General features: G+C 40.7%; 1 protein-coding gene across 1 annotated transcript; it reads left to right on the top strand.

The window, feature by feature from the left end:
- The first annotated feature begins 490 nt into the window (after positions 1–490).
- ACSL5 (acyl-CoA synthetase long chain family member 5) lies at positions 491–21,153 on the top strand. The gene is made up of 21 exons (XM_050305755.1): positions 491–655; positions 9,374–9,559; positions 10,096–10,204; positions 10,849–10,913; positions 10,992–11,093; positions 11,424–11,523; positions 12,763–12,941; positions 13,614–13,646; positions 13,847–13,898; positions 14,451–14,524; positions 14,973–15,050; positions 15,259–15,393; positions 15,872–16,006; positions 16,081–16,176; positions 16,702–16,774; positions 17,565–17,653; positions 17,738–17,854; positions 18,295–18,438; positions 19,328–19,429; positions 19,799–19,870; positions 20,301–21,153. The coding sequence occupies exons 2-21, from the start codon at positions 9,404–9,406 to the stop codon at positions 20,439–20,441; spliced, it is 2,052 nt and encodes a 683-aa protein (XP_050161712.1). The 5' UTR covers positions 491–655; positions 9,374–9,403; the 3' UTR covers positions 20,442–21,153.
- The last annotated feature ends 1,576 nt before the right edge of the window (positions 21,154–22,729 follow it).

The raw sequence follows: 22,729 nt of genomic DNA, 5'->3' as shown, positions 1-22,729 counted from the left end.
GGAGGTGCATCATGGCAAAATGACCAGTCCCCCCATACATCCCAGCTGTGCTACCATAAAGGAGCGAGCTACTTCACAGACCACTTGAGCTGCAAAGGAGACCCAGGCCTCAGCGTTCGGACGTGTTAAGGATCGGCCCCTACACAAAGCATTTGGTGAAAAATATCAGAATGTGTTTGCCTGCTCAAAGTGCAATCTAAGAGGCATCTTTTCTCAGTGGAATAAGACTTATGCAGTGCCCCACGCGCACTGGGTAAATGAGAGTCCCGTTAAAATCCCAAGTGCGTGGCTTTCGCAGGGCTGGGGGGAGCTTTCACAACGTGCTGCTCTCCTCTAACGCTGTTGCGCAAGAGTTGTATGTTTAACATTTCTAACCAGCTAAAATTGCTCTTTATATTTGATCAGGAATAACTTTTTTTTTTTTTTTTTACCTTTGAACCTGTTGCAAGGCAGGTTCAAAGGTTACTCGGGTGAAGTGTTGCCTGTTTATTAAAGCCACACACTGATGATTCGGGGCTTAGTCCTGCCCCAGGAGCTGGGGAAGCACCACTGGAGCTGGGCAAGCACCAACCCTTGAACACCCACTTGGAGTTGTAAAGCAGCGAAGGAAGCGAACTGTACCAGCCCCTCCACCCTCCTGCAGCGCTGAAGGAAGGTAAGCAAATCCCTCCTGATCGCAGCCCGTGTTTCTCAAGGACTCAGCTTCCTGCTCCTGCAGAGAAGTATTGTAAGTGGGATAAGAGCCTTAATTTGCTGCAGTACCTGGATCCAGTGCACCCTTCTTATCACACTGTGCTCTGGTAAAGGCAACAGCTGTGTGATTGGCTGCATGTTATTAAAGAAGCAAGTCTGGGCTCAGGGGTGGCATACAGAGAGCTCACAGCCTGAGCTACTGCAGCTACCTGAACACTCCCCTTTGCTATAGACTGGCTGGAACTGGAAACCTGCCTACTGTCCAGGCTGAAGCCATTTTCTTATCAGTTTGTTAGTTATGCCTATTTAAAGATACAGAGTACCAGTGCCAGGGTCCCATTCAGACTAATGTTTAAAACAGAGTTCCAAAAATACAATACTCATGTGTTTCCAGAGTATTATGGGCAGTAAAAACTTGTTATGTGCTAGATCATTTATATGCACAAGCTTATTGGCAGCATTTACTACAATAAGACCTTAACCTATAACTAAAAACATAGAAGCTGAGTCAAATGCCTTTTCTAAAGTCTTGAATGCACAGATCTTGGAGTATTGCACACCAGCCTGTTGCCATTGCCTTGGTACAACTGCTTTTTGTTGCTATAGAGATGGAGCCTTCTCCAAGTTCTTGCTTGGGTACAGAGCTGCAGCTTGTGTACAGACCTGTAACAAAGGAGAGGGCAGCAGAGACAAAGCTTAACCTGAAATCAAGCTGCAAGTAAGAGAACTTGCAAAAAAACATGCTGCTCTTCCAAGTCCAAAGCCCATAATCCTTTCCATACAACCTTTCCTAAGGAACCCACTTGTGCTCTGAGAAGATCATTTATGTCCCAGTGCAGTAGAAAAGTTACTGTGCAGTAGAAAAGCCAGATGCTGGCCTCAAAAAGCAGAGCAGAGCAATAAGGAATGGTTATTTTCATACCATTAAGAAAACAAGCTGGAATTCAAAAATCATTCAAATAAAGTGAGTTCACACTTCCTACAGACTCATAAAATTTAAATCCAAGTTTTGAAGTGACAACAGAGAAAACTGTACATGGAGACAATGCTTCCCCTTCATTTCTTGACATCCTCTGCTATTTGTTATATGTAGAAAGGCTGTTTTGGCATCTTTGGATAGCAGAAAGCTCCTGTTGTGCTATGACCTTAAGGTTTATTACAAAAGCTCATCTTATTCATCCTTTATGCAAACCTTTTGTGACAGTGACAACAGAAATGAAACAACCTGAATTCTGTATACACGTACCCTACCTACTGCTCATCTCAATTTGCTAATGGGTACGAGGGATGCAGGTGTACATTTTTTATACAGAGACAAAGATAAGCAAAGATTGAGATATTCATAACTCTGCTTTATTTTTTGACAGAGAATTACTAACAACAAATAGATCTGCGCCTTTCAAAAATCTGGAGTTTCTTCAGATCATTTACCAATAATGAAAAGCCTCAGCATTTGCATGTCACTTGCTATGCATTTCAGGGAAAGAGTGTCAGCTGTTTTCTAATTTATGAGCATTGGACAGAACCAATCATTAAGGAGAAGCTATCCTCCCCAGGGCTTTCCTTGATCCAATTTATGTTGGACCTGTGAGATCCACTGAGTCCAGGCAATACCTTCCAGCTTGTGGACCTCAGCATCACATGCTGGGCTCCTGGCAGGCCAGGTAGGAAGGAGATCTGGGCACGTTCTCTCACACCTGCAGCCAAAGTCAGTGCACCTGAGATACATTGCTACTCAAAAGCTTATCATGGCAAATTCACTGTTTTTTCTCTCTCTTGTGGAAAATTAACAGCCTCAGGCCAAATATCTGAAAGGGGAAAATCCTCAGAAAAGTCGATAATGGAGCTGGCTGGGCTGGGTGCACTTGGCCTTGTTTTTTATCTGTAAGGGGCATTCCTTTTCTCTAAGCACAAGCCCACCCTGCCTGGCACTGGTAAAGCCAAAGCTCACTACTTCAGACTTCACTGCCACAGGAACAGGTCTGGGTAGGCAAAGGCAGAGGAGTTTCATGCAGAAAAAGCTATTTCTTTTTCATCCCCAGGTAAAGCTTACAGGAAAATCAGTGAATTAAGCCTCAATTTCCCTAAAAGAATATCCACGTTGCTAAATAATGTCACAACTACATGTAAGTTAGCTTTACCTGAACAGTATAAAGTTTACAGCAGCAATAAAACATAATTGCAATTTGTAGGGGCTACGTGTTTTAGCAAGCCAAGGTCCAGGACAGGTTGTATTTTGGATGCAAGTACATGCTATATTAATTCCATTCCAGCTTTATAGTTGGTCTAGCAGATTATTCTGAAATCATGCAGTGCAGAAAAACTTTCAGATGGGCAAACTGGTAAGTGGGAAAACAATTCTAAAATCTAGGTTAGGGCACTAAAGGACATAGGTGAAGTTATTGTCTTCCCACCCCTCCAAAACTACTGCAAAATTCCAGTTCTATTAGACAAGCATTAAAGAGAAAAAGGAAAATTGCAACAGCTATAAACTTTTAAACAAAGAAATTCAGCTGTGAAACCATAAAGAAAATCCATCTCATACCAGGAAACAAACCTGAAGCTTGAAACATGATTCACTGTTACCTTGTGCAAATAATTGCACATATGTAAGTCTATAACACAGCAAAAAGAGCGAGGTAGCTTTTTTTGTGAGGAAAAAAGAAAGGAAGATGAAAAAAACCCCACAACACGGCAACAAAAAAAAGCCAACACCAAAACCAAATAAACCAAAGCCAGCAGCAGAAATCCAACCTACTAGCAAGTCCATTTCAGCATATGAGTATATGAGAAATATATATGAGTATAGGAGAAATACTGTACTCAAAGCATTTTGTTGATATTCCAGGCTACAAAGCTCTGCTCACCTTAGTGTTTGTGTAGCTATAGAGATAAAAGTTCTATTGCTGAGACTACAGCTTTATATATAGAGAAAATAATAGCAAACACATTATGAATATTAAATGGTAAATATAATTTCAAAATGGTTTATTTTACTTTTTGCTTAGATCTTCACAAACAGGTAAACTTCAAGCTATTTTCATCAGCAAACAAACAAAAAAATCCAATAAATTTACCATGTGTGCAGAATGAGCATGTTCAGGGGGTTTTTTTACAACTTTTTTTTTTTTTTTTTTTTTTTTTAACCACTCCAGTTCACCAAGCAAGTTCCTCCTATTTAAAGCTCCCCTCCCAGCATGCTTTTCTGCTTGCTGATTTATTTAAACTGGGGAAAGGGAACTGTCTGTAGTTTCTAACACGAGTGTTACCTAATGAATGCTTGTTAGCTACTATGCTGCTAAGGGTCCCACCCTATTTTCACAATGGTAGGTACATTTAATCACTGCTTCTCACCTTTATTTTTGATCTGCAGTATTTTCTGTGTAAGTAACGAGGTTATACTTTATTTATCTTATTGCTCATGGGCTTGCTTGTTATTACTCACATGGGCTTTAGTAAAACCAATGTGCAAGTGTAGTAATTAGCTGCAAGGTTCATGATAATGATTTCTTTAGAAGTCTTCTGAGAAATCTCTGGTAATGTGCTATCAGTTAGATGTTAACCTTGGGCTGAGTGAAGTTCAGGTATATGTTCGCTCTTTGTTCTCTGTAATGTAAGTGCTGTAATAATAAGAATGGTAGAAGACATTAGCATCTAGAAATTTTTAATGCTATCTTTTCTCTGTGTGGCATCTAAGGTGCCCAATGATAATATTCTAGGAGTTTTCTTAGGAGTTCTATGTAAATTTTGAAACTGAGCTTTAAACGTAGCTCTTTAAATCAGGCTCTATCACTACAGATAACTTCCTATTAATACAGTGTTGATTATTCGTGTTTTGCAAGAAGTGAACCTGTATTATCTAATAGTATGAACAGTAACAGAACTTGCTATACTGACTATTTTTTAAGTCTTAGAAAGTTCAAATGGCTAGCTGAATATGCTTTTGAGTAGGTGGTTATCTGAGTAGGTAGTTTCAAAGAAAAAAAAATGATAAAAATACTATGTGAAAACTTGGCTTTTCAATTCATCTGAGAAAATAACTTTTAGTAGTAAGTAGTGTCATGATGTTGTTGTACTCCTAATGGAGGGACAGTAATATCCAGCATACTAAAATTCCTTATTAAAAAATGTCCTTTCTGTTTAAGTTTACTGGATGCCAAAGTTCAATAGTAAGTTTATAAGTCAGGCTTAAAAACCACAGAGCACTTCCTGAAAGTAAGTTACTGAGGCCTCGTCCTTTCCCACCTCTTACAGAGCTTCTCAGCTAAGATCAAAGGGTGCTTCAACTGTTTGGCTCTGACTCTTATAAGAGGTACTCTGAAAGCAAAGCCCAACTGAAGCATAACTTGGGCTTAATGCAGGTTCCTGAGCATTTTGCTTTGAGGTTTTTGCTTGGCTCTGTTCAGAGGTCACTGCTGAGCTTTTGTGCCTTAGCTTTTGTCTGGATGCTGAAAGTTAGATGTTCCTAAACCCTCCAGAACACAAGACTTCTTGCTGCAGCTGGAGGAAGATGGGATATAACGCTTCCAAGGAGTAAGAACTGGCACAGTGGCTCACATCTGCAGGATGACACCAGGCAAGAGCTGCACTGCGTAAGCAAAAGGAAAGAGTGAGGTGCTGGTGGTTAACTAATGAACTAGTGACCCCAGTGTAGCTGGTTGTAGTCTACTCTTCCTGCTTGGAAAGAGTCAATGTTACCTTACTAATGCTGGCAAACAAGTTGTTGTGATCACCCCAGAAGTTTAGACAAACCTGATACAAAGAATTCTAGATTACAAACGTAATTCTAGAAGACGCTGTCCCAGGCAGTGCATGACTATTGCTTCTGAAACCATGCAAGTATCAGAGGTTGCTTTGTTGTCTGTAAAGAACTATTGCAATGGAGATGATACTGATTTCTTTCTTCATATTTATGGGCTTGAAGGTACAAAGCTCAGTCACTTTCCAGTGGAAAGAATCTCCTCACTTGGAGAGCACAGAGAATATAATTCCTTCTAGCCAGTGAAGGAACAGCTGTAGAGGGGGAGCTACAGTAGAAATGAGAATGTGTACTCCTGAACTCAAGGCTGTAAATGATACCACTGTAATCTTTTCTGATAAAAACTAAGCCTTTGTACTCTGGAGCCTAATGCATCTTATCCCTGACCATTGATCAGGGTGGACAACCTAAGTGCATTTTCAGCTGTCCAGCATCCTATTGCACAAGAGGCTTAACAGGTGGTTCGAGACATCCAGCGCATTTTGTATCTGGAAGCTGAGCCTTTCAGAACTCTGGGGTTTCAAGTGCTCCACCTCTGACACCTTCATGTTTAAAAGCAACTGATTCTCAGACTTTCCTTTGCAGTAAAAGCTGCTGTCTGTCAAAAAGGCTCTGGCTTTGTTTTGTGCTGCATGGAGTTGAGTTTTCACTAAGTTCATACAGATCAGGTATTATGTATGCACAGGGCACTCGGATTTATGGGTTAAACTCTGGTTGTAGCTGTTTCACAGGACAGATCTAGGCTGCTCTCCTACCATGGACAGGAAATTCTGCCAAGTACAGACTCCTGTCCTCTATCTGGGTCTTCTGATTTGAGGGCAATATGATTAAGTGGCTTTTGGAGGATACCAGAGGTGACAAACGAGCAGTAACTAGGATTTGACAAGTAGTTACAGTAGAAGCTTTAGGCATAGGAAACAACTGTCCTAATTCTGGAAATTCAGACAAATTTGCTGACCATCTCTTGCCACAGCTTGAATAAAACACCCTGTGTGCCTTGATAGAAGTGACTGAAGCCCATCTGTTGGAAAGTAAATGGTTGGAAAGTCCCTGGTTGGAAAGTAAAAGCAAAACACTGTCACTGTTCTATTGATAAAATAAGGGAATTGAAAATAGTTTTTCAGATGTGAAAAGCATTTTTTGTGTATTGCACAAAACACAGATCTGGGTATCTGTGCTTTTTTGACATAACACTGACATCTGTAGCTTTAAAGGATGTGAAGTTTTGACTCCTGCATATGTAGTCTCATTCAGTGTTATAAGTGGACTAATGAAGACAGTTACTAAAAAAAAAAAAAACAACCCCAAACCAAATCCTGGAAGCAAATGAGCATATAATATGCTATAGGATCTGTTCCAACAGATGGGTTTTAGTCACTTCTATCTGATCTGTCTGACTGGGCAGTGTTTATGCTAAGCAGCATAAATAAGTTATAGAGGAGGACTTGGTGCTATAGATATGATCCCCAGTTTTATTTCTTACCTCTAGCAAGATACTCTAAAGACAACCAATCTTTCATGGCATCTAGGAAACTGTCTCAAAATTACTATTAAAATGAGCAGATGAACACACTTCAGTCATTAAAACTGGTACAGCTGCACAGACCTGTGGTCTCTGGTTACCTGTATATACCTCTATTCTCTCACTGCTGATTGAAAAGTTTCATGGCCAGGGAAGAGTCATGAGAAATGTACTAAGTGCAAACTCCTTTTGACAATCTGGAGATGAGAAAAGACTGGAAAAGAGCCCAAACTGGTTGCTGCTACTCAAAATTTAGGGGAGTTTGAACATGAGTTTTGTGGTATCCCTGTAAAAAGCTGTGAGAATAGGTATGTCAAGGTCTAGAAAAGGTCTAGAAAGCTTCCAACACACAAATGGTGCAAATGTGATTTGCTCTGTCACATGGATCTAGTGGTGGGCTCTGAGTTAAAGGAATAAAGCTTGCATATCCAGCTCCTCATGCTGGAGAATGGAGATGCCTCTACCAAGCTGCCTCAGTGCTTGTGCTATAAAAAAAGTGACCTGCTCATGTTACCAAAAGAGGAAGTGTCTGACTCACACCATAAGCCAGATACAGTTTAATCACCTACAGAAAGCTGCTTGCTAACTGCTCCAGTAATGGGTTACAAGGCCAGATGCATGAATCAGGATATCATGAAGAGCAACTGATTGCCAAATTCACTTTATCATTAATAAATTCTGTCTTCCAAACTGAGTAGTGCTATACCTAAACTGCTAAGTAGCTTTGCCCTGAATGTAAATTTGATCAGCAGACCTGCTTTTAGGGTTTTCTTTTTTCCTGCAGGCTCAATTGATAAGGCCCAAAGGAAGGTTGTGGAGATGGGTGATATGCTGTGCTACAGAAAGAACAGGTTTGTGCTCCTTTAGGTCTAATATGCCCAGTGACAGGAGTTGTCCATCATTAGAGACTCCCAAGGGCAATTCCTACCTTTCTTGCTGTAGCACAATCTTTTTGGACGCTCAGTACATGAAGCCGAAGTCAGGAGTTTGGAAGGGCATGTGATAACTACAGGCGTAGAGTAGAAAAGAGGACTAGGGAGATGGCACTTCTCAGATATGTAGGTGATATGCATTTTGCAGCATGGCCTTTATGACAGTCCTCCAAGGTACTGTTCCTTATCCAGATGCTGAGTGGGCAAAGCGTGCCTTTTCTCACCAGAGAACACATCAGGAGTGCTGATTAACAAAGATATGGGTAATCTAACTGGTCAGTCTAGGCTCAGAGCCCCAGTTTCTGACTTTGGGGCCTGGCTGAACTTACTGATGGTTTGTAAAATACCTTTAACTTCCTTGGTATTATAGTTAAAGGGTAACTGGAACTCATTGCTTCAGGATGCCTGGTATTCTTCTAGTACAGGGATTTAGTTAGTTGCTAGCTGACATATTATCTACTGACTGGGTTCCGTCAATTCCGTGTGAAGGACTTGCAAAGAGTATTGTAACTCATCTTGCAAAGTATGGTGGGTTGTCTCCTGCATAGCTGTTTAGATACTAGCAAAGAGAAGCTGGTGAGATCTGAGTTGATCCAGACAAAAAGCAGTAATTTCTCTCGGCGATCCAATCTTAAACATATCAGAACATTTTGGAGATTAAAGTTCTTGTTTCTAAGGGAGAAAGCTCAGGTACATATTTCTTTGTCTCTTATAAGAAAGTCCATGTTCTCAGTTTTTGCTTCCCTGCCCTTGAAAGAAGACACTCTGGAGGATGCAAGCAGCAGAACTGCTTCTGTATTTCCCAGCTAGACTTCCAGTGCACACATTGACTTCCAGGTCACCATTTCCTAGCAGAAAGAAACTTTCACAGTTATGACATGTGTTGTATCTCAAGCTGAACATGCTGTCACTATCTGAAATACTTGTCCAGAATGAACTCTGCTTTCCAGTAAGAGCAGCTAACAGTGAAGATACTGCTTGTCCTGCAGATTGATATATGTAGGTGTGACAAACATGTAATTTAGCAATACAGTTACTATTTCAGCAAAACTCCTTTCTGTTGGAGAGTTATAATATTGAGGAGTTTTCTTACTTCCACTGTTCACATCATTGAACTGTAGGCCTTTGTAGGTTATACTTATTTGGGAAATGATATACTGGTTTTCCCCAGGCAGATTTTTTTACTCTTAAATAGAAATAATCTGTTCCTTGTGTGACTTCATCAGACTTCAGTTTTTTTGTGGAGGTGGATGCAGCATAGATTAAGATTTATGGGGACAGGTGACTTGAGATCTCTTAAGAGGCTTAAAATGTTGCATAAGCATGCTTCATAATTGTACCACGACTCTTCAGGGGCAAACTGCTGAAATGATTTGCAGTATTGCTTAACAAGCTACTTAAGTAGCCATGGCTCATGGGTAGTTAGAGCTTCTAACTCAAGTCTACTAAACCTCCTGTTTATTTCAGGTTCAACTCTGGCTCCATTGATCCAGCACAATGATCTGGATACTTCAAGTATTATTTTCACCACTCCCAACACCAGCATTGATTAGTCTTATTGCATTTGGAGCTGTCGTCTTCCTGTGGGTGATAAGCAGGCCAAGACCTATTTTGCCTCCTGTTGACTTGAACAAGCAGTCAGTAGGAATTGAGGTAATACTTTCTTTGCTTGTGGGCATGGTCTAATTTGGAGCTTAATCTGAATACTGGTCCATTCTGCCTCTGGGTGCCAGTGGAAACCCTCCTGTCTGACACACACAGCCTTCTCTCCCAGGTGTACAAAGCAACAGTATGGTGGGAAGATGCTAAGATTGAGAAATAGCAGCTCCTGCCACCAGGTTTAGCTAGGCTTTTTACCATATGGCCCTGGCTGTCACTGACTTTTTCCTGTATTTTAAATGCACTCTATCAGCTTAGAAGCTGGTGCTATTCTTCTTGCAACTAGACAAGTGGTAGCACTCAGTCCTAGTCGAGGTCCCTCTAATAACCTGTAATCGAATGTTAATGTAGGCCATCTAGAAAATTCCTCTGCATATGACTGAGTAGATCAAAATTAGGAAGGAAAAAAACTTCCCTAACAATGCAATGCTACTGAAATGCTTTAAAAAGGGGATTGTTGAGAGAATGGTTGAGGAATGAATGACATTTCATCTGTTCTGCACTTTTTCATGACCATGCTCTGTTCCTAGGGAGGAGCCAGAAGAAGTGCACTCTTGACAGATAATAACCTGCTTTCTTATTACTTTGAAGATGGTAAAACCTTGTATGAAGTTCTCCAGAGAGGACTATATGTTTCTGGTAAGCTCTGCATCTGCTAGTTAGTACTTGTCTATCACAAGTAAATAATTTTTTTCCAAGCTCCTTTTCCTTGTGTCTTGGCTGTGGTAAAAATTCAGACTAGCAAAAGCTTTTCTAGCCTTCTGAGGGGTACAGACACTAGCGACCATATGCCTCCCTGCCCCAATTTAGCTGTAGTCTTATTTGGCAGACTGGGTGGGAATAAACATCAGAAGCTTAGGGTGGTAGAGTTCAGTCAAGAGTCAGCAGATAGTAAACGTCAGAGGAACTGTGGGGGAGAACACCTCTGCTTTGTCTTACAGTGTGGGTTTTGCTGTAAAATTACTGCCCGTTTACAACAGATACAAATTTGTGCACATGCCACTATCATGGAAATATGTGATAGCTTGCAAGCTATTTCAGTCCCGTGTGGGTTGTGAAATGGGAAAATATCACCAGATCTTTGAAGTATTGCTTGTAAGGATAAAGCCAGCAGTCTTACAATCTTGGTTTGGGTAGAGTGTTTAGCTATGGACATTGTCCTTCTACATTCTGTGCAGTTAACTGGATGACCGACTGAAAACATTTCCCACTTAAAGTGTATTGAAGTGTTATGCACCTTCATTACTGAGCTTTGAAATTGCTTTTCTGAACTCTTCCATTAGGAAATGGTAACTGTCTAGGCTACAGAAAACCCAAGCAACCTTACCAGTGGCTGACATACAAACAGGTGAGTATAGTAAATGACAGATGACTTAATTTGGGACACTGTCTTGTAACACTAAAGTGGGGAAAAACTATCTTACAGGTTGTAGACAGAACTCAACACCTGGGATCAGGGCTCCTGCAAAAAGGATGCCAACCATCAACAAGCCAGTTTATTGGCATTTTTGCTCAGAATAGGCCAGAGGTAAGCAACAGATTGTACATTTTTTCCCACAACATTCTAACACCTTGGGGTGAGAGGGCATTCTGTGTTTAAATAGCTTGAGGCTACATGAGGAACAATCCCAATTCTTTTTCCTTCCTGGCTCCCTTTTTACTGACTGAGCACACACCACTCCAAGCATGTAATACAATGATCTTGAACTCTCACTGCTCTGATTCTCATGGATGTGCTCCTCACATAACCCACCACTACTGAGTGCATGGGGGATGCAGTCAAGCTTTATGAAATCTGTAGGCAATCCTGTCTTGAGAGTTGCTAGTTTTCCTTATCTGTGCTGTTTTCTCTCTTCAGTGGACCATTTCAGAGTATGCCTGCTACACCTACTCAATGGTTGCTGTTCCACTCTATGACACCCTGGGGCCAGAGGCCATTGTATATATTGTTAACAAAGGTAAATATTGACTTGCACTCTTTCATAATGACTTTTCTAAGAAACTTTGTTTTGAAAGGGCTAAGTTCAAGGGAATTTCATATGAAAAATCAGAGTAGTTTTAGCCTTACTGTTCTTATACTTTTATAGACACTTAATTTCTTAAATGAAGCTGCTTTGCAGGGCACATGGTTTAATCCCTAGAAGAATCCAGTGGGATTCCTTTGTTTCCTAGTGTCTTGATTGCAAGTCCACTGAAGGACCTGCTAGATCCTGTGGACCATTCTGCAATCAGAGTGCTCAACTATTTGCTATTTGATGTTTTGAAATCTTGAAATCCCACACTGCCAAACAATCAGACAATGCAGACAGGCTTGCATGCAAATGAAGACTAGATGCGTGTCTCTGATTTAAAGTTGTAGGATGAAAAGAGTGGAGGAGGGAAGGGTAAAGATATGCCTAAATCTGTTTAATCTATCTGGTTAGTGCCTGTTGTTCTACAGAAGCAACAACTAACATGCCATCATGGAAGAAACTGGTAAGGAAACTTAAATAAATCTTCAGACTTTCTTCCCCCAGTCTTTTGGGAGATATGGGGGAAATAAATATCCATTACTGTCACAGTGATCTGGGATCCACCCCATAAACAGGACTTGCCAAACAAAATCCCTTCAACAGTTATGCTGGTGAACCTCCAAACAGGTCTTGCTTTGGGACTACACGGCTGTGACTCACTAGTGTAATGGGGAACCAGCATGTTCAGGCAAATCCAATTCCTCTGCTGATTTAAAGGAAAATGCTTTTGTAGTTGTGTAAAACTCACTTGCACATGTGGGCAAGCTGAGGTATTAACTCCAGAATTTTAGCAGCCTCTTCAACCAGGCCTAAATTTCTTTGGATTTAAGGAAGATGGTTAAACCTAAACAATGGGGTGTTTAGGTGAGGACAATTCTGAACTCATATGGTAATATAAAAAATTTAAATGCCTGTGTTGACTGAGAGTGAAGATATTTGTCTTCAGTCCCTCAGCATTTGCTCTCACTTCGGGCAAACTTAAGATTCTAGCTATACAATTAGTGGATGATGGTAGGAGAAACCTTCTTAGCAGTCTTAGCACTTAGCCAACCACTCAGTCCATAGGAACAAATGCAAATGGCTTTAGAACAAACCAATGCTGTGTTCTAAATGTATCTGCTTCTGAACTGTCACTAGTCTAATGTCTTCTAAACAGACTTCTGAAATGTAATTTCTTTCCTGTAGCTGACATAAGTGTAGTGATCTGTGACACACCGGACAAGGCACAGGTCTTGCTTGAGAACTGTGAGCAGAAAAAGACCTCACATCTGAAGATTATTGTTCTCATGGATCTCTTTGACAAAGAGCTCAAGGACAGAGGAGCTAAAGTGGGAGTTGAAATTATATCACTGCAGGAGGTTGAGGTAGGTGACTAAAGGCTTCTGCTTGATCTTGCCAAGGAATACCTTGCCATCTTGACATCTTGACCTTCTGTGGCAACAATGACACTGAATGTAAGCATTACCTGGTTGTCACACCTGTAGCTTGGATGTTGATGAGCAGTCACTTTGAAACCTGATATATTTAGCCAAATGGACTTGCAGAGTTCAGAAAACTAACTAAAGTTGTGTTCATGTGTTGTGGGCAGTCAGTATGCATGAAACTGAAGACTCGCTTAGCTTAATTCATGGACAGTTGCAACAGGATTAATAAGGGTTCTAAGCTGGCAGCTGAGTCTAATTGAAACTCTAAGTTCAAATTAGTGGCTGCTTAGACATTCCAATACTAGGCTTAATCTTGCATACATGTGAAGTATAAGGCACATGACCTATGTCAAATAAAACTAAATATCTACACTCAGGACTTCAAAATTTTTTAAGTAGTTCTGATCACTTTCTGCATACTCAAATTTGTGCTTTCCACAACTGCAGCAGTCAGTTTTTCAGAATTGTGTGTACTTAATACAGGAAGACATCTCTCTTTGAAAGAGACAGAGCATCAAGAGGCAAAGTAAAAACAAGTGCTGCATTTGAAATAGAATTACCTATTCATCTATTGTTGCACATCTGCTAAGCTGTGTTTTTTCTCTAACACAGGAACTGGGAAAAAACAACATCAGACAACCAGTTGTAAGTATCTCTATGGAACAGTTACAAACTTTGAAAACTAGTCTCTGGAAAGACCTCCTGCCATGTTAGTAGAGGAGACTGGCAGGATTTTTTTCTTTTATGAACCAGGATTCCTGGTTAATCACAGTTTAGGAATTTTATGTAAATACTGATAAGCACCATAATCCTTACACTGACCCTATGTGGCTTTTTCTCTTTAGCCTCCTAAGCCTGATGATCTTGCTGTTGTGTGTTTTACAAGTGGAACCACAGGTAAGAGAATATATGGTGATGCTTCCCCACTGAAACAGCCTACCCCTGCAGCTTCCCAGCACAAAACCAGCAAATCCTAAGAATATAAACCAGTACATTAGGGCGGTGTCAAACCACTATTGCAGTTTTACTTGGGACACTGTCACTACAAGTAAACTACGACAAAGCTGCTTAGAACTGAGGGCAAGAATAGCCAAATTCATGTTGTCTTACCCTATGAAAAATAGAATCTTAATGCTCAAGAGATTGCTGGTTTACCTGTGTGTATATTTTGATCCACAGAAGCTAAAAAAAACCAAAAAACAAAAAACAAATCTTGTTTCAGCGTTCTCAGTGCTACTCCCAATTACTCTGCTGTTTCAATAGCCATTTCCTTTATGTAATATCTGTAGCTGAAAGCGTTCAAAAGAGGCATGTTTGTGATCTCTTAAGACAATGCATGCTGTGACTGAGCCTAGTACCAAGCTAGTTCAGACTGAGCCAAACAACAAATGGGAAACTGACAGCAGAAGCAGTCAGAGCTACAGCTGACTGTGCATGATCTCTCCAAAGGTAACCCTAAAGGAGCCATGCTGACACACCGAAATATTGTTTCAAATGCTGCTTCCTTCTTTAGATGCATAGAGGTAAGCTACTCCTAATGGTGATCATCAGGGTATGTCCCTCAGTCATGCAAACAGCTTTAATGTGGGCATTTTCTGTAAATCATTCACTCCTGGAAATGGATGCTTTCCTAAGTACCCGTATTTCAATGGGACAATAGTATTGAAAGAACCTTGGTTTAACCTTGAACAAGAATTTCTATGTAAAAGTTTCTCTAGAATGATCAGTTCTAAATGCCAAGAGTACTAACCAACACTATTACAAGTGTTGCCAAAACACAAAACTAATTTTGATCTAGTGTGACAGCTGCAGATCTTGAATACATGATGGGTCAACCTGAGTTGCTTCAGTCATTTGAAGTGTCTATCTCAAAGCAGTCAAATTGATCCAAACTTTATCCACTTTCTACTTGAGAATTAGCTCAGGCAGGCATAGGCAATGCTAACTTACTTCTGTTTCTTTCCCTTCTAGAACACAATTGAGTTTTCAAGTTCAGATATTGCCATTTCCTATCTTCCCTTGGCTCACATGTTTGAGAGAGTTGTACAGGTAGGTACAGATACATACATCTGAGCTTTTATAAATCAAATTATAGTAAAAGATACGATAGCAATCTGTATTGTCCTCAAAACCTGTTCACAGAATAACTTTCCTAGAAGTGGGCACTGAAAATCTTGCTGCTTATCATAGACAAATAATTACGGCTAATGAAGCTGGGAATTACCCTTGACTAAGCTTAGTCTGGTCAATCTTTTAGGCTGTGATGTACAGCTGTGGAGCAAAAGTAGGCTTCTTCCAAGGAGACATCAAGCTGCTAACAGATGACATGAAAACCTTGAAGCCAACGTTATTTCCAGTTGTACCAAGACTGCTGAATAGAGTATATGACAAGGTATGTGAGCAATTTTAGCTAAATCATCTTTGTGTTCATATATCCAAGCGAGTATATAAAGTAATATTGATTGTGTCATAACATCACCACTAGTTAATTACTTCTTGGAGGGAAGAATTCTTTAAAATGTTCTTCTCTGAGGAGATGGACAGAGTCCTGGGACCTGGACTATAAGAACAGTGTATTCAGCCATACCTGGGCTAAGTTTGTTGCTGTTCAGAGACAAAAAGTCTGTTTGCTTTTGGAATGCAAATGAAGCAAGTGCAAAGCTAGAAGGATCCCTGTTCCTCAAAGCTGTGGCTGCAGTGTGTCAGCAGTAACATGAATAAGAATCATCTCTTTGTTCATCTCTTAGACATGGCATTATTGAAGACAGACCTTAGAACAGTGAAGTAAGATGTGGTGCTTCTTAACAAAGCAAGAATGGGAGGTACAGATGTGAGTTAAACCCAAGAATCACTGATACTTTTCCCTGCAGATCCAGAGTGGTGCAAACAGCCCAGTGAAACGTTGCCTGCTAAACTTGGCTGTGGCTATGAAGACGGCTGAACTAAAACAGGGCATCGTTCGAAATGACAGCATTTGGGATAAACTAATCTTCAAAAAAGTTCAGGTAGGTTATTCCAAGCGCAAATAAACTGAGCAGTGTAATATTGGAGGATCTGATGGCTTGTATTTCTCTTGTAGGAGACGATGGGAGGAAGAGTGCGTCTAATGGTAACAGGCGCAGCCCCCATATCTCCCTCTGTCCTGACATTTCTGAGAGTAGCATTAGGCTGTCAGGTAAGCTGAGTTTTCTCTTAAAGTAAGACTTGTTTGATTATGCCCAAATAAGTGCCCAGCTGTGGCCCAGCCCAGCTTGTTCCTGGGGAGGTTGCTGTCAGTCTTGGGTATTGAGAGGCTGCTTCATCCAAGTTCACTGTAACAGGAAAAAAATTTTGCAGGGCTGACTTCGAACTACACTATTGAAAAACTAGGCTGTGGGCTCTGGGAAGAGAAATAGAGCAGCAGAAATAGGAACATGCAGCACTCAAAGTCAGGCAGCTGCCTCTGAGCTTTGTGGCTTACTCTGGCAGTCGATGAGTTCTCAGTGTAGCACATTTGAGAACAGAGAACAGAAAATGAGGTGACCAAAGCAAGATTTGGATAGGTGAACTTAAACACCTGGTTACACCAGTAAGATCAAGATACCTTAAAGGCTAAGGTTCTGTTGGCTTCCTGCCTAAGAAGATTTGAGCAGGGGCATAGTTGAAATAGAGCTCTTTCACACCAAGGACTTGATGTTCAAGGAATATTCCTTTCTCACAGATCTTTGAAGCTTATGGCCAGACTGAATGCTCAGCTGGATGCACTTTCTCAATGCCTGGAGACTGGACAACAGGTAAGGCAGCCAAGACTTGGACAGTCTCCCAGAGATGTCAACAGAAAGGGGCACTGAAGCCTAGGTGCATCACTGGTTTTAGTTTAATTAAAATTAAATCATGGGTACATAACTTCAAAGTCACTCTTGGTAGCAACAATCACCTGTGTGCTTAATAGGTACCAAAATTCTTGACTCAAGTAGATGAGGATCCCCTGTGTAAAGTAACATAGGTCAGATTAGACCCTGTCCCAGCATACAGGAAAGGAGTATACAGAGCTAAGCAAATTGAATAGGGACCTCACAAATGGCTTTAAGGAACTACCTTTATCTCCAAAATTATGTGTTTTACTCAAATAATTATAATTATTGATACAATATTAGACACAATACTTGACTATTTTCCTTGAAGGGCTACCTGACTTTGAAGATTTAGCTTTTATCTTGACAAGGTTATTTTTAATATATTCTAAATTCAAGCTCAAGTCATCATCTTTGGGCCCACAGTAACTGCAGAGCATAATGAGAATTAAATGTAAATGAATACCAGGGTCCACGAGGGATTCCTGTGGTAGCAAGTGTGGTTTGGGGTTGGTCTGGTTGATTACACCAATAATGCTCTAAGCACTGAGACTTAGCTGTTACTTGTCCAGCATTAACTGTCTGAAAATGGCATTTAAATAACTTTTGTGAACATTTGATGTCAGACTTCTTTAAACAATACTGGTTCTTGCTAAAGCAGTGAACAAAGCCACTAAGTATCTAGTATCGCTGCAGTCTTTGTTTGTGGTTTTTTTTCCCCTCCTCTTAGGCCATGTTGGAACCCCTCTGGCTTGTAATATTGTAAAACTAGAAGATGTGGAAGAAATGAGCTACTTCTCTTCTAACAATGAAGGCGAGGTAGGCACCATCTCCTGTGCACGTCAGGAAATACTGAAACATGAGACTTGGTGACTAAAAATGTTCTGTGCTTACTTACTCCAGGTCTGCATTAAAGGATCAAATGTGTTCAAGGGTTATCTGAAAGACCCTGAGAAGACAGCAGAAGCACTTGACAAAGATGGCTGGCTCCACACTGGAGACATAGGGAAGTGGCTGCCAGTGAGTAATTGCTTAATACAAACCATCCCTTGGATGTGAATCCCTGTTAGTTTACAGTAATCTCGAAAGATGGATTCTAGGATAAAAGCCTTTATACAGTACTTTTATCATTCATCAAGTAACTTCAGGCAAAGTTCCAAAGACCAATTAGGTTACGAGATCTCAAATAACACCTGTTAGGCCCACAGTTAAGACTATTCTTCACTGTAGAAGTGACGTAATGAGGTGTCTTGGTTTCTGTCAAAGGAGAAAAAAGGAGCTGTCTAATCGTGTCCTGAGCTAACTGGTGAAATTAGACAAAGTGCCTCTTCTCTCTGTAGAAAGCAAAAATCAGTAGTAGAATGGCATGTGCCTTTCCTACAACAAAGCAAAGCCTGTTAATCTTGTTATATAAGAAAGACAGAGACTTGCAACTAATGACCTCCACTTTTAACTTCTAGAATGGAACGCTGAAGATCATTGATAGGAAGAAGAATCTATTTAAACTCGCACAAGGAGAATACATTGCTCCAGAGAAGATAGAAAATGTCTATATTGGAAGTATTCCTGTAGCCCAGGTCTTTGTACATGGGGAAAGCCTGAGGGTAAGTGATGTTATGAGCATCCTGCAATGTGTTCTGGATGATCAGGGCACAGATATATGCAAGTACAAGTGTTTTAAACAAGATCTGTTCCCAAGAATACCATGTTTATAGGAATATACTTTCAGACCTATAGACTTCCCAACTGACAATTGGCATCAAGTTGCAAGCTAGGTAAAGGCTAATTACATACTTGTATGAGATTAGCATGTTAGGTCAGCTTTGTACAGTCTAGAATTATAGAATAATCCCCTCTGCAATGAGCAGGGACATCTTCAACTAGATCACATTGCTCAGAACCCCATCCAGCCTGACTTTGAATCTTTCCAGGGACGGGGCACTTGTCATCTCCCTGGGCAACCTGTGCCAGTGTTTCATGACCTTAATTGTAAAAAATTCCTTACATCTAGCCTAATTTTACTGTCTTACATTTTCAAATCATTATCTCTTGTCCTATTGCAACAGGCCCTACTAAAAATTTGTTGCCAACTTTCTTACAAGCCCCCTTTTAGTACTGAGAGGCTGCAATAAGGTCTTCATGGAGCCTTCTCTTCTCCAGGCTGAACAACCCCAACTCTCACAGCCCTTCTCCATAGCAGAAGTGTTTCTCCATTCCTTTGCCACAGAGGTGCCACCAATGGTAGTAGAGGCCAGTCTTAAATTTATAAACTAGCCAAAAGTAATTGCTGGAGCATTCAGCACAAGTGATAGACAGCATTAGTGCTTCAATTACGGCTGTCTCATCATCTCTCAGTGACCAGAAAGTCCTTGGACTCTGAAATGGATGGGGATTTAAATGTGACTTGTTATAGAAACACTGTTCACAATCAAGTTCACAAAGACATTTAATATGCCTTATCTTGCTCTCAGCATGACTTCCACTTGTTTTCAGTCTTTTCTAATAGGTATAGTGGTTCCTGATCCGGAGACGCTTCCAGAATTTGCAGCAAAACTGGGAGTAAAAGGTTCCTATGAAGACCTCTGCAAAAATCCAGTGAGTGGCTTTGTTTTTAGTAGGTTAGAGACAGAATTTAATTCTCAAATTCAATCTTGTTTTGCTCTTTGTTCTATCCACCATTTTTTGTAAATTAAACTGCTTTAATGCTGGGTGAGTCATACAAGCAGCCTTACAGTGAAAACTGGAACTGAGTATAGGTATTTCTTAATGTTTCAAGGGTTATTGCTGCTTCTTTTACAATAAGAAGAGAGACATGACCTTGCAGTCATGTCTTAATATGGGAACTCTTCAATGTTGGAATATGTGTTCTTGCCAGTTCTCCCTGACTGGGCAATGGTTATGGTCTTGAGTTGCAGTTACAAAATGGCATCTTTATCCAGTCTGCTTCTGCTCTTTCTCTTCCAGGCAGTGAAGAAAGCTATTTTAGAAGATATGATCAGACTGGGGAAACAGGCTGGCCTTAAATCCTTTGAACAAGTGAGTCCTTTCAAATCCTGCTTGTCACAAGCACCTGTATTGCTGGGAAGTCCTAATTCCTGATACTGACTGTGCCAGGATGGGCCCTAAGGCAGCTGCTCCCAACAGCTGACTGAAGCAGTCAGTGAAACCTTGACTGGCTGCAGGTCTCTTGGCCAGTGTTTCTCTCTTGACCAAGAGACAAGTGGCTGTACAGGGCAACAGTAGCAATTGCCATGAGATGGAGTGGAGGTTCACAACAGGCTGCAGAGGCTGTTCTGGAGTTTCACCCTCTTGCTAGGTCAGCCAAAAGCAGTTTGATTTCCATCAAAAACCAGTTTATTTACTGGATCTCTGGGACTGGGCTTCTTGCACCGAGCTCAAGGAAGCTGGGAAGAACTGTTGTCTTCTAATTATGTGTGTCATCTGCTAAATTATTTTCTTTTAATAGGTTAAAGATCTGTACATTCACACAGAGATGTTCAGTGTAGAAAATGGACTCTTGACACCAACACTGAAGGCAAAGCGACCAGAGCTTGTTAAAGTCTTCCAGGAGCAGATTGAGGCCCTCTATTCATCTGCACAGGAATAAGTGGTCAGTTTAATTTAAACTGCATGGAGTATCCAAATAAATCTGTGACACTACATGACCTATGGAGAACACGAGCATAAGTGGAGGGGAGCATGGAGAACTCAAATTTATTTGTTTCTGGTATTCTGGGAAAAAATGACTTTTGGATGAAGATGGCTATAGCATAACTGACAACTGGCAGTGTCACATCCTGTAGGACTAAGAATTGGCTGTCTAGGCAAAGCCAGAACTTTAATCTTCCTTGGACTGTGACTGAAGTACAAAAACATGCAAGAGCCTCAGGCTTTAAAAGACAGTTGTATGCACTTCTCATTATCAAAACCAAATCTTGTTTTCCTACTCAAACTATGAACTCCATTGTGACCTGTTGTGGATTGATCTGCAATCAGACTGAACACGATATGAATTGAAGATAACATCTGTTCAGCAGATCGAGAACTGAACTTCCTGGTCCTAGTCCTGGACCACATGGTATAGGTTGCTTCTAATGAAAATAAGTAATTTGGCATAAACTGTTTTACAAAGTACATGTGGCTACAGCAAATATAGTTTATACTCTAGTATGGGAGGCACTGGATCAGTTTTTGCACGTTTTCAAGTGAAATGGCAGCATTAAAGATTTTCCACTTATGAATTTGAGCCTAGGAAAACTTTTGCTGTCAAACCTAAGGATATAGGATGCAATAAATTGTAACTGCACAATCAAACTAAAGCCTGTGTGAATTATTTGTTTATCTCCTACAACCAGAGTGTCAGCAAGGTTTTACTGCTGCCTGGTTCTGTATGCCTGCTGGAACACAACTGCTGCAGAATGCTAACTTGTTCCCTGTGCTGTCACTAGTCAGCCACAGCTCAAGCCATGAGGAAATAAGGTAGTGTAGTCCAGATGTTGCTCCTCTACTCAGCTTTCTTTTCCTTGTAGTAAAGGAATATATGCCAAAGTCTCCAAGCTCATTGTTTCTGCGCAGCCTATCATGTTAAACAAAGGGTCAGATATTTTCTTGGTCTAAAGCTGCTGATTCACAGAATGATTTAGGCAAGATGAATACTCTCTTATGTCTTCAATCAGTCTATGCTGTCTCTGCTGTGGGTTCCTCCCTGTACCTGCAGTAGTCTGCTGTATCAGTTCAAAAGGCAATGCTGTGCTAACAATGTTGCAATATGGGGAAGGTGTACAGGTAGCTTTCCTAAGCCAATTCTCCTTGTCTGGGAACAAGAATTGTCTTCTCTGTCTTGTTCACATAACTAGTGGCTGTTCCTCTCCATATTTATTGTTCTACATCAGATATATCAAAATGAAAACAAGACCTACCCTTGCTGTGAGGTACCTCTAGCTTTGCCTAATAAAAACTGCTGACTCAATTCTGTTTCTAGTCTGGGCCCAACACAACCTTTTCAGGTAACTCTTGTGTCACAGTGCTTGTCGCAAATGTGAGGCTATAAAGACTTCTAAGACTCTGAAAGTGTATGTAACTATGCTGCTTATCTATCCTATGCTTCTTTTAACCAATGTGACATAAAACTTACTGATGACTTAATCTTTCTCCCCAGGTGCCACTGGGGAGAAAGTGAAACAACTCGAGGGAAGAAGAAACGTATACAAAAACTGGTTTTGGACACAAAAATGAGCCAAGTCAGTTGAGGACAGTAAATGTAGTGCAACTGAAATCTGTGTAAGCCAATAGGGCTGAATCCTGTGATGCCACCTGGTGCAGTGCCCAGAAAGCACTTTTGTTGATACAATAAACAGTGACACTTCCCTGTACAGATCTGCTTGGATGTTGAGGCCCAGCATTCTGTAGTGGGTCCTTCAACCAGCAGTGTTCAGATATGAATCACAATGCTTCATTCAACTCAAAGAGATCTGGGCTCTTGGGTGCCACTTCTGCCATATGAACTGCTTCTACAACATCAATCTGAAGTGGAAACAAGAGTACCTTAGGCATGTTTGCATTGAACTGGTGCAAAAATTACTTCAGGCTATTGTTTGAGCACCAGGGAAAGCTACAGCAGGCTTGAAGCACTGCTGTACCCAGGGAACAAAGATCTGAGGTAAGGATGGCTACAGACATAATGAAATTCAACCCTCTGCAACTTTTTTCCCATGACACACAGATTGGCACTAAAATAACACCCAGTCTTCTCAATTTCCTTTTAAAAGCTCTCATCTAGTACCTGTCTATTATGAACTGACCCAACTGGTCTGCAGTATAGCTGTGTATACATGCTGAATAATGAGATACCACAACTAAAAGACATGATTCACATAAGGCAGATATTTAATATGA

Source organism: Myiozetetes cayanensis, unplaced genomic scaffold (assembly GCF_022539395.1).
Source record: "Myiozetetes cayanensis isolate MyiCay16 unplaced genomic scaffold, myiCay2020 scf10, whole genome shotgun sequence".
NCBI classification, from domain to species: domain Eukaryota; kingdom Metazoa; phylum Chordata; class Aves; order Passeriformes; family Tyrannidae; genus Myiozetetes; species Myiozetetes cayanensis.
The sequence above is the reverse complement of the archived record's forward strand: the minus strand, read 5'-3'. Positions and strand labels throughout refer to the sequence as shown.

Excerpts from the sequence above, each read along its gene's own strand:
- ACSL5 (XM_050305755.1), top strand. The coding sequence starts at position 9,404 with ATGATCTGGATACTTCAAGTATTATTTTCACCACTCCCAACACCAGCA. Across the intron at positions 9,560-10,095 it reads AGCAGTCAGTAGGAATTGAG|GGAGGAGCCAGAAGAAGTGC; the intron begins GTAATACTTTCT and ends CTCTGTTCCTAG. Across the intron at positions 10,205-10,848 it reads GAGAGGACTATATGTTTCTG|GAAATGGTAACTGTCTAGGC; the intron begins GTAAGCTCTGCA and ends CTCTTCCATTAG.